Source organism: Rhinoderma darwinii, chromosome 1, assembly GCF_050947455.1.
Source record: "Rhinoderma darwinii isolate aRhiDar2 chromosome 1, aRhiDar2.hap1, whole genome shotgun sequence".
NCBI classification, from domain to species: domain Eukaryota; kingdom Metazoa; phylum Chordata; class Amphibia; order Anura; family Rhinodermatidae; genus Rhinoderma; species Rhinoderma darwinii.
Genome location: NC_134687.1, coordinates 641,197,400 through 641,211,838, shown reverse-complemented (window position 1 = coordinate 641,211,838; position 14,439 = coordinate 641,197,400). Strand labels below are relative to the sequence as shown.

The window sequence follows — 14,439 nt, the reverse complement described above, 5'->3', positions numbered from 1 at the left end:
GAGTACTCAATAGAATTTAAATAGTATTTTTTATATTTATAATTTTTATTTATTTGTTTTTATTATTGACAAAAAAAAACCACATCAAATTGCTGAGGTCCACATCAGGTTGCCTGGCTTAACTTGTTCTGAGTGGATCATAATATTGTATCAACAGGCTTGTGTGCTGCAGCTGCAAATTAACATCCAGGAACCGAGATCAGTGCTCGGACCTGGAAGCAAATAAAGCACTGGAGCGATGTCTCACTAACTGTGCTGATCAGGTTCACAGGTTATACCCTGATAGTGAACCAGAGCTGCAGCACAGTGTTGTTTAAACTGGGTGTCAGCAGTGAATTCTCACTGCAACACTGTTCCGAGACCCTCCTCCTGACAGCAGGAGCAAAGCCACGAATTTCTCGTAGGTTGCTAGTTACCAGCTTCTCGGTCTCCCAGGTAATTTCCCTGATAGTAGACCGGACCAATAAATTGTAACTAGTTGTCCGCAGTGAGTTTTCACTGTGACACTATACCGAGGCTCTCCTCCTGACGGCAGCAGCAGAGACACGAGTACGTCCTGGGTTTCAGGTTACCAGCGTCTAGGTCTCCCAGGTTACCCTGATAGTGGGCCGGAGCTGCAGTACAATATTATGCAGAGGCACTCCTCCTGACGGCAGCAGCAGAGACACGAGTGCGTCCTGGATTGCAGGTAGAAAACAAAATGAAGATGTTAACAAAATTAAGACATTTCCTACCCAACCGAGATTCATTACCAATTATAACGCAGATTGGGACATTATGGAGATTCTTAACAGACATTGGCATGTTCTCAAATCCGATCCTAATCTCAATCAGATTTTGGGAGAGAGAGCCATCTCGGGGTACCGTAAGGGAATCAGTATCTCCAACCTCCTGGTTGCGAGTCACTTTACACAAAGTGATACTATAAGGAAGAGCCAGAATTCTGGCTTTTTCCCATGTAAACTATGCAGAGCCTGCAGAGTTCTTATAACAATAAAACAATTCATGGATGGATACGGTTTACAATATAGTATCAAAGAACATTTGAATTGTTCCTCAGCTGGGGTTGTGTACTGTCTCGAATGCCTCTGTGGGTTAAGGTATGTGGGTAAAACCACTAGAGCACTGAAAATTCGTATTGGGGAGCATATAAGATCAATAATAAATTATGACAAAAACAAGCAAGAAAGTCAAATCCAAAATAAACCATTTACCCCCTCTCCAATTGCCAGACATTTCAAGGAAAGACACAACCTTGATTGGCATGTCCTCAAGGGTTGGGCAATTTGTAAGATCAATATGGGCATTAGGGGTGGTAATCTGGATGAGGTTTTGTTAAGGAAAGAAAGCGAATGGATTTTTCACATGAATTCGGTTAGACCTCATGGTGTGAATGAGAACTTCAATTTTGGTTGCTTTCTATGATAACTATTCTAAGAATACCCATTATGCTATCTGGGATTTATTCTCTTAAATTTCTAAATCTGTAAATCCACCATTTATTATGAGTTTTTTCTTAGCTACGACTACTTTGAGAAGATTCTTTCTCTATCATGTTATTGTTTAATTATACTACTAGCTATCATAGAACTTGGGGGTTTGAATAGTTTGAATTAACCTAATTTTAATCAATTTTATGTATTAGGCTAAATTATTCTCCAATGCATTACAATTGGTTACGCATCTCTATATGCTGATTTTCGATATACATATTCTGACTTTTGTTACATATCCAAATTTACACTGATAAGATTTCAACAGCATGTGATTTTGTTTTAATGTCTTTAAATATGTCATGTATATTACTAATTAGTGTTATACATTTCATATGAACATGTTCTGTTAGTGTTTTCTAGTCTTTATGGACTGTTTTCGATTGACCGCTGAGTTTCTTGTATGTGACTATGTCGCCGAAACGCGCGTCGGGACTGACGTTCTCTCCTTGCAGAGGGCTACTATGGGTATATCATATGTCTTATCTTCTAGGTGTTACTTTATTTAAACTGCTTGTATCTTTACTGACTGCATTGTACTTACTACTTAACTACCACACATTGGTTTTCAGCATCAGGCTGCTGCTTGATGTCACATTTGAACTGACTGTAGTCGTTTTCAATGCAGTTTCTCGTTCCTCTGTATACATTTTGCACTTTGCATATTACACAGAGGCTATAATCATAATTTTTTCGATCAGGCAAACTAACCTAGAAGTGCATTGATCTATTACCCTTGGCACTGTTATTTATTGTTTCTTGTATGTCCTCTGTAATTGACAGACGTTTTTTATCTATGCTCAGCATGACTCACCTTTTAATGTTGTGATACTCAATAAAATTTATATATCTTCTTCAAAATACATTGTGTTAATTGTGCCCTACATCCTATAGGTTCTATATCGGTTGTTTAGGGCAATACACCAAGGTTCACTTGGCTCTATTGAGGTCTAGCCTTAGACATAGGTAACAATATAGCATATACCCACATATGTATATTGACTAGAAGTTTTTTTCCTGCATGTACCAATAGATTTATACTAGCTATCATAGAACTTGGGGGTTTGAATAGTTCGAATTAACCTAATTTTAATCAATTTTATGTATTGGGCTAAATTATTCTCCAATGCATTACAATTGGTTACGCATCTCTATATGCTGATTTTCGATATACATATTCTGACATTTGTTACATATCCAAATTTACACTGATAAGATTTCAACAGCATGTGATTTGTTTTAATGTCTTTAAATGTCATGTATATTACTAATTAGTGTTATACATTTCATATGAACATGTTCTCTTAGTGTTTTCTAGTCTTTATGGACTCTTTTCGATTGACCGCTCAGTTTCCTGTATGTGATTGTTATGTCAGCATTTGAGACCATCAAGGACGTATCCGGAAGTATCATTACACACTGTAATATTTGAATTAATCAACAAACTTACTGATTGGCTCTCTCTGGTGTCAATCTAAAATCTTACCTATTTGAAGCTTGTCTGTTCACCACCCCTGGAAGAAGCTGGAAATACCGGCGAAACGCACGTCGGGTGTGTTAATCACAAGCAATGTTACTTGTTCATATACATACTCCGTTCACCGAGATATCAGCTCTCAACCTCCAATTGTGGCAGAATATCTGCCGGGATTAGGGACTTTCATCCACCTCTAACACTGAGTCTGCACCCTGTATGTGCGCTCAGTGAGCTATTACAAATGAAGGGACCGTGCTGAGCTGTACTGGATGTGCTGACAAGCACCCAAACAGCTGATCTCCTTCCTATCTCCTGCAATCCTTCACGTTATCAGACTACGCACGGCAGTGTACAGTGCATGCCGTCTCTGTCTCCGTGCAAATTGCTAGACACGCTTAGACTGTTGCTACAATAGGTTCTTCCATTGCTGGGCTTACATTATAGCCCGATGAAGGAACCTTAAAGAGGCTCTGTCACCAGATTTTGCAACCCCTATCTGCTATTGCAGCAGATAGGCGCTGCAATGTAGATTACAGTAACGTTTTTATTTTTAAAAAATGAGCATTTTTGGCCAAGTTATGACCATTTTTGTAGTTATGCAAATGAGGCTTGCAAAAGTCCAAGTGGGCGTGTATTATGTGCGTACATCGGGGCCTTTTTAATACTTTTACTAGCTGGGCGTTCTGATGAGAAGTATCATCCACTTCTCTTCAGAACGCCCAGCTTCTGGCAGTGCAGACACAGCCGTGTTCTCGAGAGATCACGCTGTGTCGTCACTCACAGGTCCTGCATCGTGTCAGACGAGCGAGGACACATCGGCACCAGAGGCTTCAGTTGATTCTGCAGCAGCATCGGCGTTAGCAGGTAAGTCGATGTAGCTACTTACCTGCAAACGCTGATGCTGCTGCAGAATCAACTGTAGCCTCTGGTGCCGACACGATGCAGGACCTGTGAGTGACGTCACAGATCTGCACTGCCAGAAGCTGGTCGTTGTGAAGAGAAGTGGATGATACTTCTCATCAGAACGCCCAGCTAGTAAAAGTATTAAAAACGCCCCGATGTACGCACATAATACACGCCCACTTGGACTTTTACTTTTAAACACACCCACTTGGACTTTTGCAAGCCTCATTTGCATAACTACAAAAATGGTCATAACTTGGCCAAAAATGCTCGTTTTTAAAAAATAAAAACGTTACTGTAATCTACATTGCAGCACCTATCTGCTGCAATAGCAGATAGGGGTTGCAAAATCTGGTGACAGAGCCTCTTTAAGCATGGTGTTATCAGACACCTACGTGTCTCTGCAATTCACTAACAGCAGGATATATTAGCATTGCAGTTAGAATGAAGGAGCTGTGTTTAGCTGTGCTGGACGTGCTGATAAGCTTCCAGACAGCTGATCCCGGCTCACAGGCTGTAAATCTCCTCTGTTACACGCAGTGAATGTCACTTCAACAGAATCCTTTACTGCAGGGTTTTGATTATAACCTGATCATAGGCACATCAATAAGAAGGGTATATTCATAGCCCAGCATGTGAGACACGTCATTCTGACTGATTTATAAAGTCATTGATTTTTCAGAGGAAGTTTAACAACATCCTCTGTTTCAAATCTAATTCGTTCAGGCGAACTGTTGTGTATCAAACCTATATACATCCCAGATGGAGGCTAATTGTCCCATATAGGTTGAAGGCCAGTAATTTTATTCACAACGGAGTATGTTCACTTAAGACATTAATTTGTCTACAGTGTCAAGCGAGGGGTCATTGTCATTGTTAATTCAACATCTAACATTGCCATTTTTAACGATTTATTAATAAAGTATTTTTTCAATTCCACACGATCACACTACTTTCCCTCTATCGCTTTTCTCCTTTTTTCATATATACTATTCAATTGGTGGTGTACACCTAGTGTGATTTCATTACACTAATAATTTGTAAAATTATAAGACGGTAACACCTTTACGTATTCATTCGTCCAATCAGCAGTTTATTACCACATATGGCGTATTGCCGTAATCAGGAGAAATTGCTTTATAAATGTTGTGGTTCGTTTCTTCTTTGTTCCTTGTAAATATTAAAAATTTCTGATTTTTCAGGAAAAAAATAGATTTTAATGTTTACAGACTAATTCCAATATAGTTATCACACAAACTTTTTGGTCAAAATGCTAACTATACACCTAGATAAATTCCTTGAGAGGTGTAGTTTCCAAAATGGGGAAACTTTTGGGGTGTTTCCACTGTTTTGGCACCACAAGACCTCTTCAAATGTGACATGGTACCTAAAATATGTTCTAAAACAAAAAAGGAGGCCCCAAAATCCACTAGGTACTCCTTTGCGTCTGAGGCCTGTGTTTCAGTCCATTAGCACACTAGGACCACATGTGGGATATTTCTAAAAACTGCAGAATCTGGGCAATAAATATTGAGTTGCATTTCCCGGTTAAAAATTTCTGTGGTACAATAAAAGTGTATTACAAATTAATTTCGTCCAAAAAAATGAAATTTGTAAATTTCACCTCTACATTGCTTAAATTCTTAATTCTTTCTGAATGCTGTTTTGAATACTTTGAGGGGTGCAGTTTTCAAAATGTGGTAATTTATGGGGACTTTCTAATATAGAAGGCCCTCAAAGCCACTTCAGAACTGAACTGGTTTCTGAAAAAATAGCCTTTTGAAATTTTCTTTAAAATATGAGAAATTGCTGCTAATGTTCTAAGCCTTGTAACGTCCTAGAAAAATAAAAGGACATTCAAAAAACGATGCAAACATAAAGTAGACATATGGGAAATGTTAACTAGTAACTATTTTATGTGGTATTACTATCTGATTTACAAGCAGATATGTTTAAATTTAGAAAAATGCTAATTTTTGCACATTTTCTCAATTTTGGTGTTTTTCAGATATAAATACTGAATATATCGACCAAATTTTTTCACTACCATAAAGTACAATATGTCATAAGAAAACATTGCTTGGATATGTAAAAGCATTCTAAAGTTATTACCACATAAAGTGGTCATTCATTTGTAAACTGAAGAAGGGGCCTCTGCGCTCTGAAAGCTTGCATATATAACTTTTATGGTTAGCCAATAAAGGTATCATACCTATTATACTTTTGTCTTTTTTGACACAAAAGTATTTAACATTTCATACCACATAAAGTAACACACGTCAGATTTGAAAAAAAATCAGCTGTGTCCTGAAGGCCAAAACAGGCTGAAGGGGTTAATAGGGAAATGCAAATGAATACTATGGTGGAGTAGAAAGCCGTTGGTTCCCCACTATTCACTCTGATAGGCCACAATAGGCCTGCGGCTTGCAAAGCACTGAGACCGCGGGACAGGTGGTGAGAAGCACAACATTGTAATTTTGGCTCTGATAATAAAGATAGAATGTAAGGTGTAGAGAGAAGTGTCTGATATATGGACAGATATACAATAGTCATTTATTCCATCACTGTGTGTTTCCTACAGATGGATGCAGTAGGAGAAATCCACCAGAGAGATGTCACAGTCCTCTGTATTCCCAGGACTGTCCAGTGGAAAATCACAATGTCCCAGAGAATCATCAGGTAGATGAAGCGGAGGCCTATACCAGATCTATATAGGGGGTGTGGATCTTTTTGGTCCTGCGGTCATAGATGTGGTCATAGATTTTGGGGGTTTATGTTTATCTGTTAGATTCTTCCCACTCTCTGCTATATTGTACTGAATTGTTGCATATGTGAAATCAGGGGGAAGATCTTATTAATATGAAAGTGGAGGATGAAACAGAAGAGCTGGTAAGGGGCAATCAACCGTGTAAGAGTGAAGTGGAGGAGGAAATTCCAGGAGGTGTTACAACCGGTAAGTAATAATGAATTTAGAAAGTGAATTGAGAGGTTTGTTAAGGTGAGGTCCCTCCTTAGTTCTACATTACAGTAACACTTCAAACAATGTAAACACAACAAAAGTTTGAACAGCACATTCCAATAAAATCATACAAAACGTGTATGCAGGTGCAGGAACACCTGTGACTGCAAATATACAGCAGACAAAAAAAATGCCGACCACACACTGCGAACACTAATGTAACCTAAACCGCTAAATATAAATAAATATGCATTACATGCTAAATGTACTTACAAAAGGGAGGTTCTTAGTGCACATTTTGATCAAAAAGTGTTAGCCCACCTGCTGCGACAAGGCAACCTCTATAAGGTGGGGACCTACTCTGCACATACACCCAGAACTGGAACTAGGCCTACATGTATATCTTGGGATGGTAAGAACCAGCATTAAGATAATTAAAATCACCCAGGGAAGAATGGGAGGAGTGCAAGAACAAAAATGGAGGCAGTCACTAACCCCACAAGGGGATTTTATTTATTTTTTCTGGGTAATCCAATCTCCTGGATTCATGAGTATTAAGAGGCTCATAGTTCACATGTAATTATTGTACATACAAAGACGTTTCAGGGATGATTACCTACAATCAGAGGCCACTTCATTTGGTCCACCTTATTAGTACTGGGTGTAGGCCAGAATCCTGGACTTTATCATTAATAGATTTTAAAGCACACCTATGTTTTTATCTAAAAGTTCAAAACAGTCATTCTCCTCATTTCCCAAAGATGTTATGATGTTGTACCAGCATTTTAGAGCTTTGAAAGTTCTTGCAAATAAAAGCAAATCTGTACAATTTTTGTCATAATTTTTTTGAAGTTACTGCAAAATGCCACGATTTCCTGCGATTCCCTGCAAAAGACAATTTTTTAGCGTGACGTGGGAACCCTGTACATGCAGCTTTTTAGTTCTTATTGAGAAATATTTGCAGTAAACATTAGACCTCTAGAGCAAAGTGCACATGGGAGTCAGAGAAATGCCGGGACTTCAGAAAATATCTATAACAAAGCAGACAAAAATGCAAGAAGCTACTGCAAGGATTTACATGAGAGAGTTCATACAGGCTATGAGTACAGCGAGGATTAGCAGAGAGAGGCATCCCCATTTTCTGCAGTCTGTCTACTCTTCTCTGTAACTAGAGACTGAATTTGCAGGACAACCCGGGGTGGACAAATTATATAAAATGAGTCACCTAGTGGCAGTAACTTCATACACACATTGCAAAGATAAAATGGAATTTTTTTGAAGAAAGCAAATAGCAAAATTGCTAGATATCAGGTATACTATTAGATTAACGCAAGCTTTTAATGAAAAGTTTTTGTTCATTTAAAGTGTTTTCCAAAGATTTATAAGGCTGGAATTGGGCATTACATTTTTGAGGCTGCATTTGGTGCAGTTTTTTGAGCCAAAGAGGTGGTTTTAAAGGGAATGGCACAAACCTCTCCTTCCCGCTGGATCCTCCTCTGACTGACTATAGAAAATACTTAATGTGGCCTAATATATTATATATTTATCTACTTTGTCGTTTGAAAAATATAAAAATCACAAAATCCATTTTTAATCCTAACAGAAGATGCCAGTAAGAACTTTGAAGGAAAGTTCATGTTATCGATAAATTATAAAGATGAAGATATCAAGCAGCGATCTTCAGGAGAAAACTTAATTACCCTTAATGTACATCCAGGACTTCACACTTCAGATCTATCATGTAATTTCCCTACTCATGAAGAACCTTCTCCTGACCAATCCCAGATTGTTACCACAAGTACAATTAAGAAAGGGGGTAAAAGGTTTCAATGTGGTAAACAGTTCACAAAAATCTCAGGTCTTTTTAAGCACAGAAGAATTCATACAGGGGAGAATCAGTATTCATGTTCAGAAAGTGGGAAATGTTTTACACATAATTCAAGACTTACTACACAGGAGAGAAGTCACACAGGAGAGAAATGTTCAGAATGTGGGAAATATTTTGCAGATAAATCACATCTTGTTAGACATCAGAGAATTCACACAGGAGAGAAGCTGTATTCATGTTCAAAATGTGGAAAATGTTTTACACAAAAATCTTACCTTAATATACATGAGCGAAGCCACACAGGAGAGAAGCCATATTCATGTTCAGAATGTGGGAAATATTTTACAGATAAATCACAACTTGTTAGACATCAGAGAATTCACACAGGAGAGAAGCCATATTCATGTTCAGAATGTGAGAAATGTTTTGCACATAAATCAAGTCTTAATATTCATGAGAGAAGTCACACAGGAAAAAAAACATATTCATGTTCAGAATGTGAGAAATGTTTTGCACATAAATCAAGTCTTGTTACACATCAGAGAATTCACACAGGAGAGAAGCCATATTCATGTTCAGAATGTGGGAAATGTTTTACAGATAAATCAAGTCTTGTTAAACATGAGATATGTCACACAGGAGAAAAGCCATTTTCATGTTCAGAATGTGGGAAATGCTTTTCTCAAAAATCAACACTTGTAAGACATGAGAGAACTCACAGAGGGGAGAAGTCATTTTGATGTTGATATATAGATATGGAAAATGTTTTACATGGAAATAAAATTTTGAAACTTATCTGAGAATTTGCATCAAAAACAAAACTATTCTTGTTTATGTTTATAATATGGGAAAAGCTATAAAAGCAAAAAAATATTTTTAACACATCAGGTTATTCAGAGACAATAACCCCTTGGCGATGCAGCCAATTATGGCCTTGTGAACACAGCCCCATTGTTTTAAAATCTGATGTGTCACTTTGTGAGATTAATTTAAACGTTCTTTAACATTTACTGATACCTGGCACGTAGATAGGGCACTCTTGGAAAGCAGTTCCACAAACCGCTGTACGTGTATGATGGGGAGTCTGTCCCATTGCCAGCGGGAGTCAGCTGTACAGTCCTCACCAAAAGTTTTGAGAATGACACAAATTTTGGTTTTCACAAAGTTTGCTGCTTCAGTTTTTATTGTGGCAATTTGCATTAACTCTAGATTGTTATGAAGAGGGATCAGATGTATTGCAATTGATTGCAAAGTCATTCCTTGCCATGAAAATTAACTTAATCACAAAAACCCAATTTCCACTGCATTTCAGCCCTGCCACAAAATTACCTGCCTACATCATATCAGTGATGGTCTCGTTAGCTCAAGAGGACAAGGCACATGATATCCAAAAAAGTAGAAAAAATCCTCCAGCTCACCTGACACACTCCTGTGTGTCGTTGATAGCGCCCGGATCCTCGTGTCGGCACACGGAGTATCAAGTAGAAACAAAGGGAGAAGGTAGGATCCAGCGCTGAAGCGTTTAAAATGGAACAATTTTCCAAGTTTAATTGTTAAATTTCTAAAAAGAAGGTCCAGTGGTATGAAGTCCAGGGTGTATAAGAAATTGGAGGGAGGGTATCCTCTGTAAGCCTAAGGACACAGCGTTGTCCGAAACGCGTAGGCTTACAGAGGATACCCTCCCTCCAATTTCTTATACACCCTGGACTTCATACCACTGGACCTTCTTTTTAGAAATGTAACAATTAAACTTGGAAAATTGTTCCATTTTAAACGCTTCAGCGCTGGATCCTACCTTCTCCCTTTGTTTGCACATGATATCACTCTGTCATGCTGATTGAATTATAAGAGCAGACTGGTTGCTTTAAAAGGGGGATGGTGCATGAAATCACAGTTTTCTGTTAACCAAGGAAACACATACAGTCATCATTGCTTTTCATCAAAAGAACTTTACAGGCAAAAAAAAATCAAATTACAGGCCCCAAAATCAACCATTTATGGGATCATTAAGAACTTCAAGGAGAGAAGTTCAATTGCTGTGAAGAAGATTTCAGGGTGCCCATGAAAGTCCAGCAAGGGCCAGGACCGTCTCCTAAAGAGGATTCCGCTACGGGATCAGTTCAACACCAGTGCAATGCTTGCTCAGGAATGGCAGCAGGCAGCTGTCAGCGCATCTGCGCGCACAGTAAGGCAGGGTATTTTGGAGGCTGGCCTGGTGTCAAGAAGGGCTGCAAAGAAGCCAGTTCTCTCCAAGAAAAACATCAAGGACAGATTGATATTTTGCAGGAAGTACAGGAATTGGACTGCAGAGGACTGGGGTAAAGTTATTTTCACTGATGAAGCCCCCTTCAGACTGTTTGGGACATCTAGAAGAATAATTGTCCGAAGAAGAAAAGGTGAGTGCTACCATGAGTCCTGTGTCATGCCAACAGTAAAGCATCCTGTGACCATTCATGTGTGGGGTTGCTTTTCCTCCAAGGGAGTGGGCTCACAATTTTGACTGAGAACACTTCCATGAATAAAGAATGATATCTAAACATCCTTCAAGAGCAACTTCTCCCAACCATCCAGTAGCAATTTGGTGATGACAAATGCTTTTTTCAGCATGATGGAGCACCAAGTCAAGGCAAAAGTGATAACTAATGGGCTCGGTGAACAAAACATTGACATTTTAGGTCCATGGGCAGGAAACTCCCCAGATCTCAATCCCATTGAGAACCTATGGTTAATTCTCAAAAATTGGGGGGGAAAACAAAAACACAGAAATTGTGATAAACTCCAAGCACTAATTAGGCAAGAATGGGTTGTTATTAGTCAGGATTTGACCCAGAAGCTGATATCCAGCATGCCAGGGAGAATTGCAGAAGTCTTTGAAAAAGAAGGTTCAACGCTATAAATATTGAGTCTTTGCATAGACTTGATGTATTTGTCAATAAAAGTTTAAAAACTTATAAAATTCTTATAATTGTACCTCCGTAACCAGAGAAACATCTGACTAAAAGATCTAAAAACACTAAAGCTGCAAACTTTGGGAAAACCAAAATTTGTCAAATTTGTGTCAGTCTGAAAACTTTTGGCCAAGACTGTAGTATTCGCGATTTCCTTTCCAAAAGGTCAAACTATGTATTTAACCCGTTAGTGACCGCCAATACGCCTTTTCACGGCAGCCACTAATGTGCTTTATTCCGATGCATGCGACTTATCAGAGGCATGGCCTAGCAGTTGCCTGTCTGTTTTACACGGACAGGCACGAATACACTGCAATACAAAAATGTTGCAGTGTTTTATAAAAGCGATCGGAAAAAGGATCGCATTGTAAATTCCCCTAGTGGAACTAGTAAAAAAGTAAAAAAAAGTTTAATAAAGTTTAAAAAAAACAAAACACTTTTTCCCCTTACAAAATGCTTTATTATTAAAAAAAAAACAACAAAAAGTAAAAAAGTTACACATATTTGGTATCGCCGCGTCCGTAACGACCCCAACTATAAAGATATTACATTATTTAACCCGCTCGGTGATTGCCGTAAAAGTAAAATAAAAAACAATGCAAAAATTGATGTTTTCTGTGAATCCTGCCTTAAGAAAAAATGTGATCAAGAAGTCGCATCCAAAATGGTACCAATAAAAACGACAAGTCGTCTCGCAAAATAAAAGCCCTCATACAACTGCATCGGTGGAAAAATAAAAACTTTATGGCTCTTGAAATATGGAGACACAAAAACAAATAATTTTGAAAAAAGGGTTTTTACTGTGTAAAAGTAGTAAAACATACAAAATCTATATAAATGTGGAATTGATGCAATCGTAACAACCCGCTGAATAAAGTTATTGTGTTATTTATACCACACGATAAACTGCGTAAATTTAGGACGCAAAAAAGTGTGGCGATATTGCTATTTTTTTTCTATCCCCCCCCCCCAAAAAAAATAAAAGTTAATCAATAAATTCCATGTACCCCAAAATGGTACTTTTAAAAAATACAACTTGTCCCTCGAAAAACAAGACCTTATACAGCTATGTCGACGCAAAAATAAAAAAGTGATAGCTCTTTGAATGAGACGATGGAAAAACTTGAAAAATAGCTTATTCATTAAGGGGTTAAATATACATTTAGCCAGTATTCTTGATCCTATTTGAAGGGATTATTCGGAGAAAAAAAAATATGGACTATCCTCTGTATAGGCAATGTTTTTCTGATTGGTGGGTGTTCGACTCATGGCATCCCCACCAAGTTTTTCAGGGGCCATGGTGCTGGTGCAAGTGCTGCTTTCCCTTCTTTCCTTTCACTGCTTCATACTGTTAAACAGGGACACATTTGTAGAGCCGCTTCACTCTGTTACACGCTTCTGCCATTGATTTTAAATTTACAACATCTCTAAGCTTGGGGCCTGGCTACGTTGCATTGTAAAGGTGATAATAATATTTTACCCACAAAAAATGAAATATTAAAAGCATTAGTCAATGGAAAATACAATTATCATCATAAAAGACTTACGGCCGGAGCTCCCTGTTAGGCATAAAGAACAGCAGCTCCTGAAAAAATGGTGCTGCGCCTGGGAGAGGACCTGCTCTAGTCCACCTCCTTCTGGCAACCTATCCCACACTGACCGCTATCTCTTTTGGATGTCACTTTCTACAACATGAGGGACCAAAAAACAAAATTTGACGAATTTTCAAAACTAAAACATGCTTGTAAGATATTTTTAATGTACAGAAGAGTAACATTGAAAAGGTCTGGTCTTTGTTTATTGGTGTGTTGTACATCCCTAAATCTAGCTAACAATTTAAAAATGAATGTAAGCTTAAAAATTAAGTCTACTATAAAAAATAAAATAAAAATTAGCATTTTCAAAAACATAATAAAATAAAATTCATAGACACCATATGTCTAGCTTAATTATGAATCAAATAATCAAAAAATACAAAATTCATATTTTACAAAACAATGAAATGAACATGAAACCCTCGGCTGAATTGAGAAGAGTTGGATGAGTGAGGGACGTGTGTTCCAGCTTTGTAGTGGAGTGTATTGTGTGTATTCACGTGTCATATTTTGATGCCAAAAAATACCATCTAATATGATCCAGACCAAGCATACAACCCAGATTTTAACCCCTTAGGGAGCAGTTTATTTTCGCCCTTATTGACAAAGGAAATTTATGAAAAATATCACATTCACAGAGAAGTCACATGCTCATTGTGCCCATTACAAAAGAAGCAAGTGGCAACTTGATAGACGGCACACTACGTAGGTCACTGTGGCGCACTGTGCTATTTACGTAACCCAACTCTGCAATATTAGGTGATTAGAATGGTATATTACGTAAATAGCATAGCGCACAATGATGCCTTTTTTAATTATAGTAGCGTGCCGTTTGTCAAGTTGGTGCTTGATCCATCTGTCCATATTCATCATCAGTTATAATTTGAAGGTAATTAGGGACAGTGGGAACATGAAGTTATTATTACTTATAGACCAGAAACAAGGAAAATGTTCACAGTCATCACTCATATCAGGATATTGGGGAAAGCCCATAGACCTATTGAAGACTCATGCCAATGAAATAATCTTTTTACTTGATTCATGGAATTGGAGTAATTTACTGCTACCATGAAGGACACGGCTGAATATATTTTCATTCAACCAATTTCCACCACTACCTCAACAAGGACTGATATCTTGTCATCGATGAACTGAGGACATTCTGCTGATCATCTAGAGGCTCCAAGCTAGTGTCAGAGGCCAGAAAGTAGGACATGGAACGTAGGAGAGAAGTGC

General features: G+C 38.1%; 1 protein-coding gene across 2 annotated transcripts in view; it reads left to right on the top strand.

Annotated features, from left to right (window-relative positions):
- LOC142657485 (uncharacterized) overlaps window positions 1-9,481 on the top strand; it is a 58,926-nt gene extending 49,445 nt beyond the window's left edge. For both annotated transcript variants that reach the window (XM_075832647.1, XM_075832557.1), the window contains exons 12-14: window positions 6,455-6,552; window positions 6,715-6,826; window positions 8,436-9,481. In XM_075832647.1, the coding sequence (XP_075688762.1) occupies window positions 6,455-6,552; window positions 6,715-6,826; window positions 8,436-9,400 (1,175 nt within the window). In that variant the 3' untranslated portion in view covers window positions 9,401-9,481. The remainder of the gene's footprint in view (window positions 1-6,454; window positions 6,553-6,714; window positions 6,827-8,435) is intronic.
- Window positions 9,482-14,439: the final 4,958 nt, after the last annotated feature.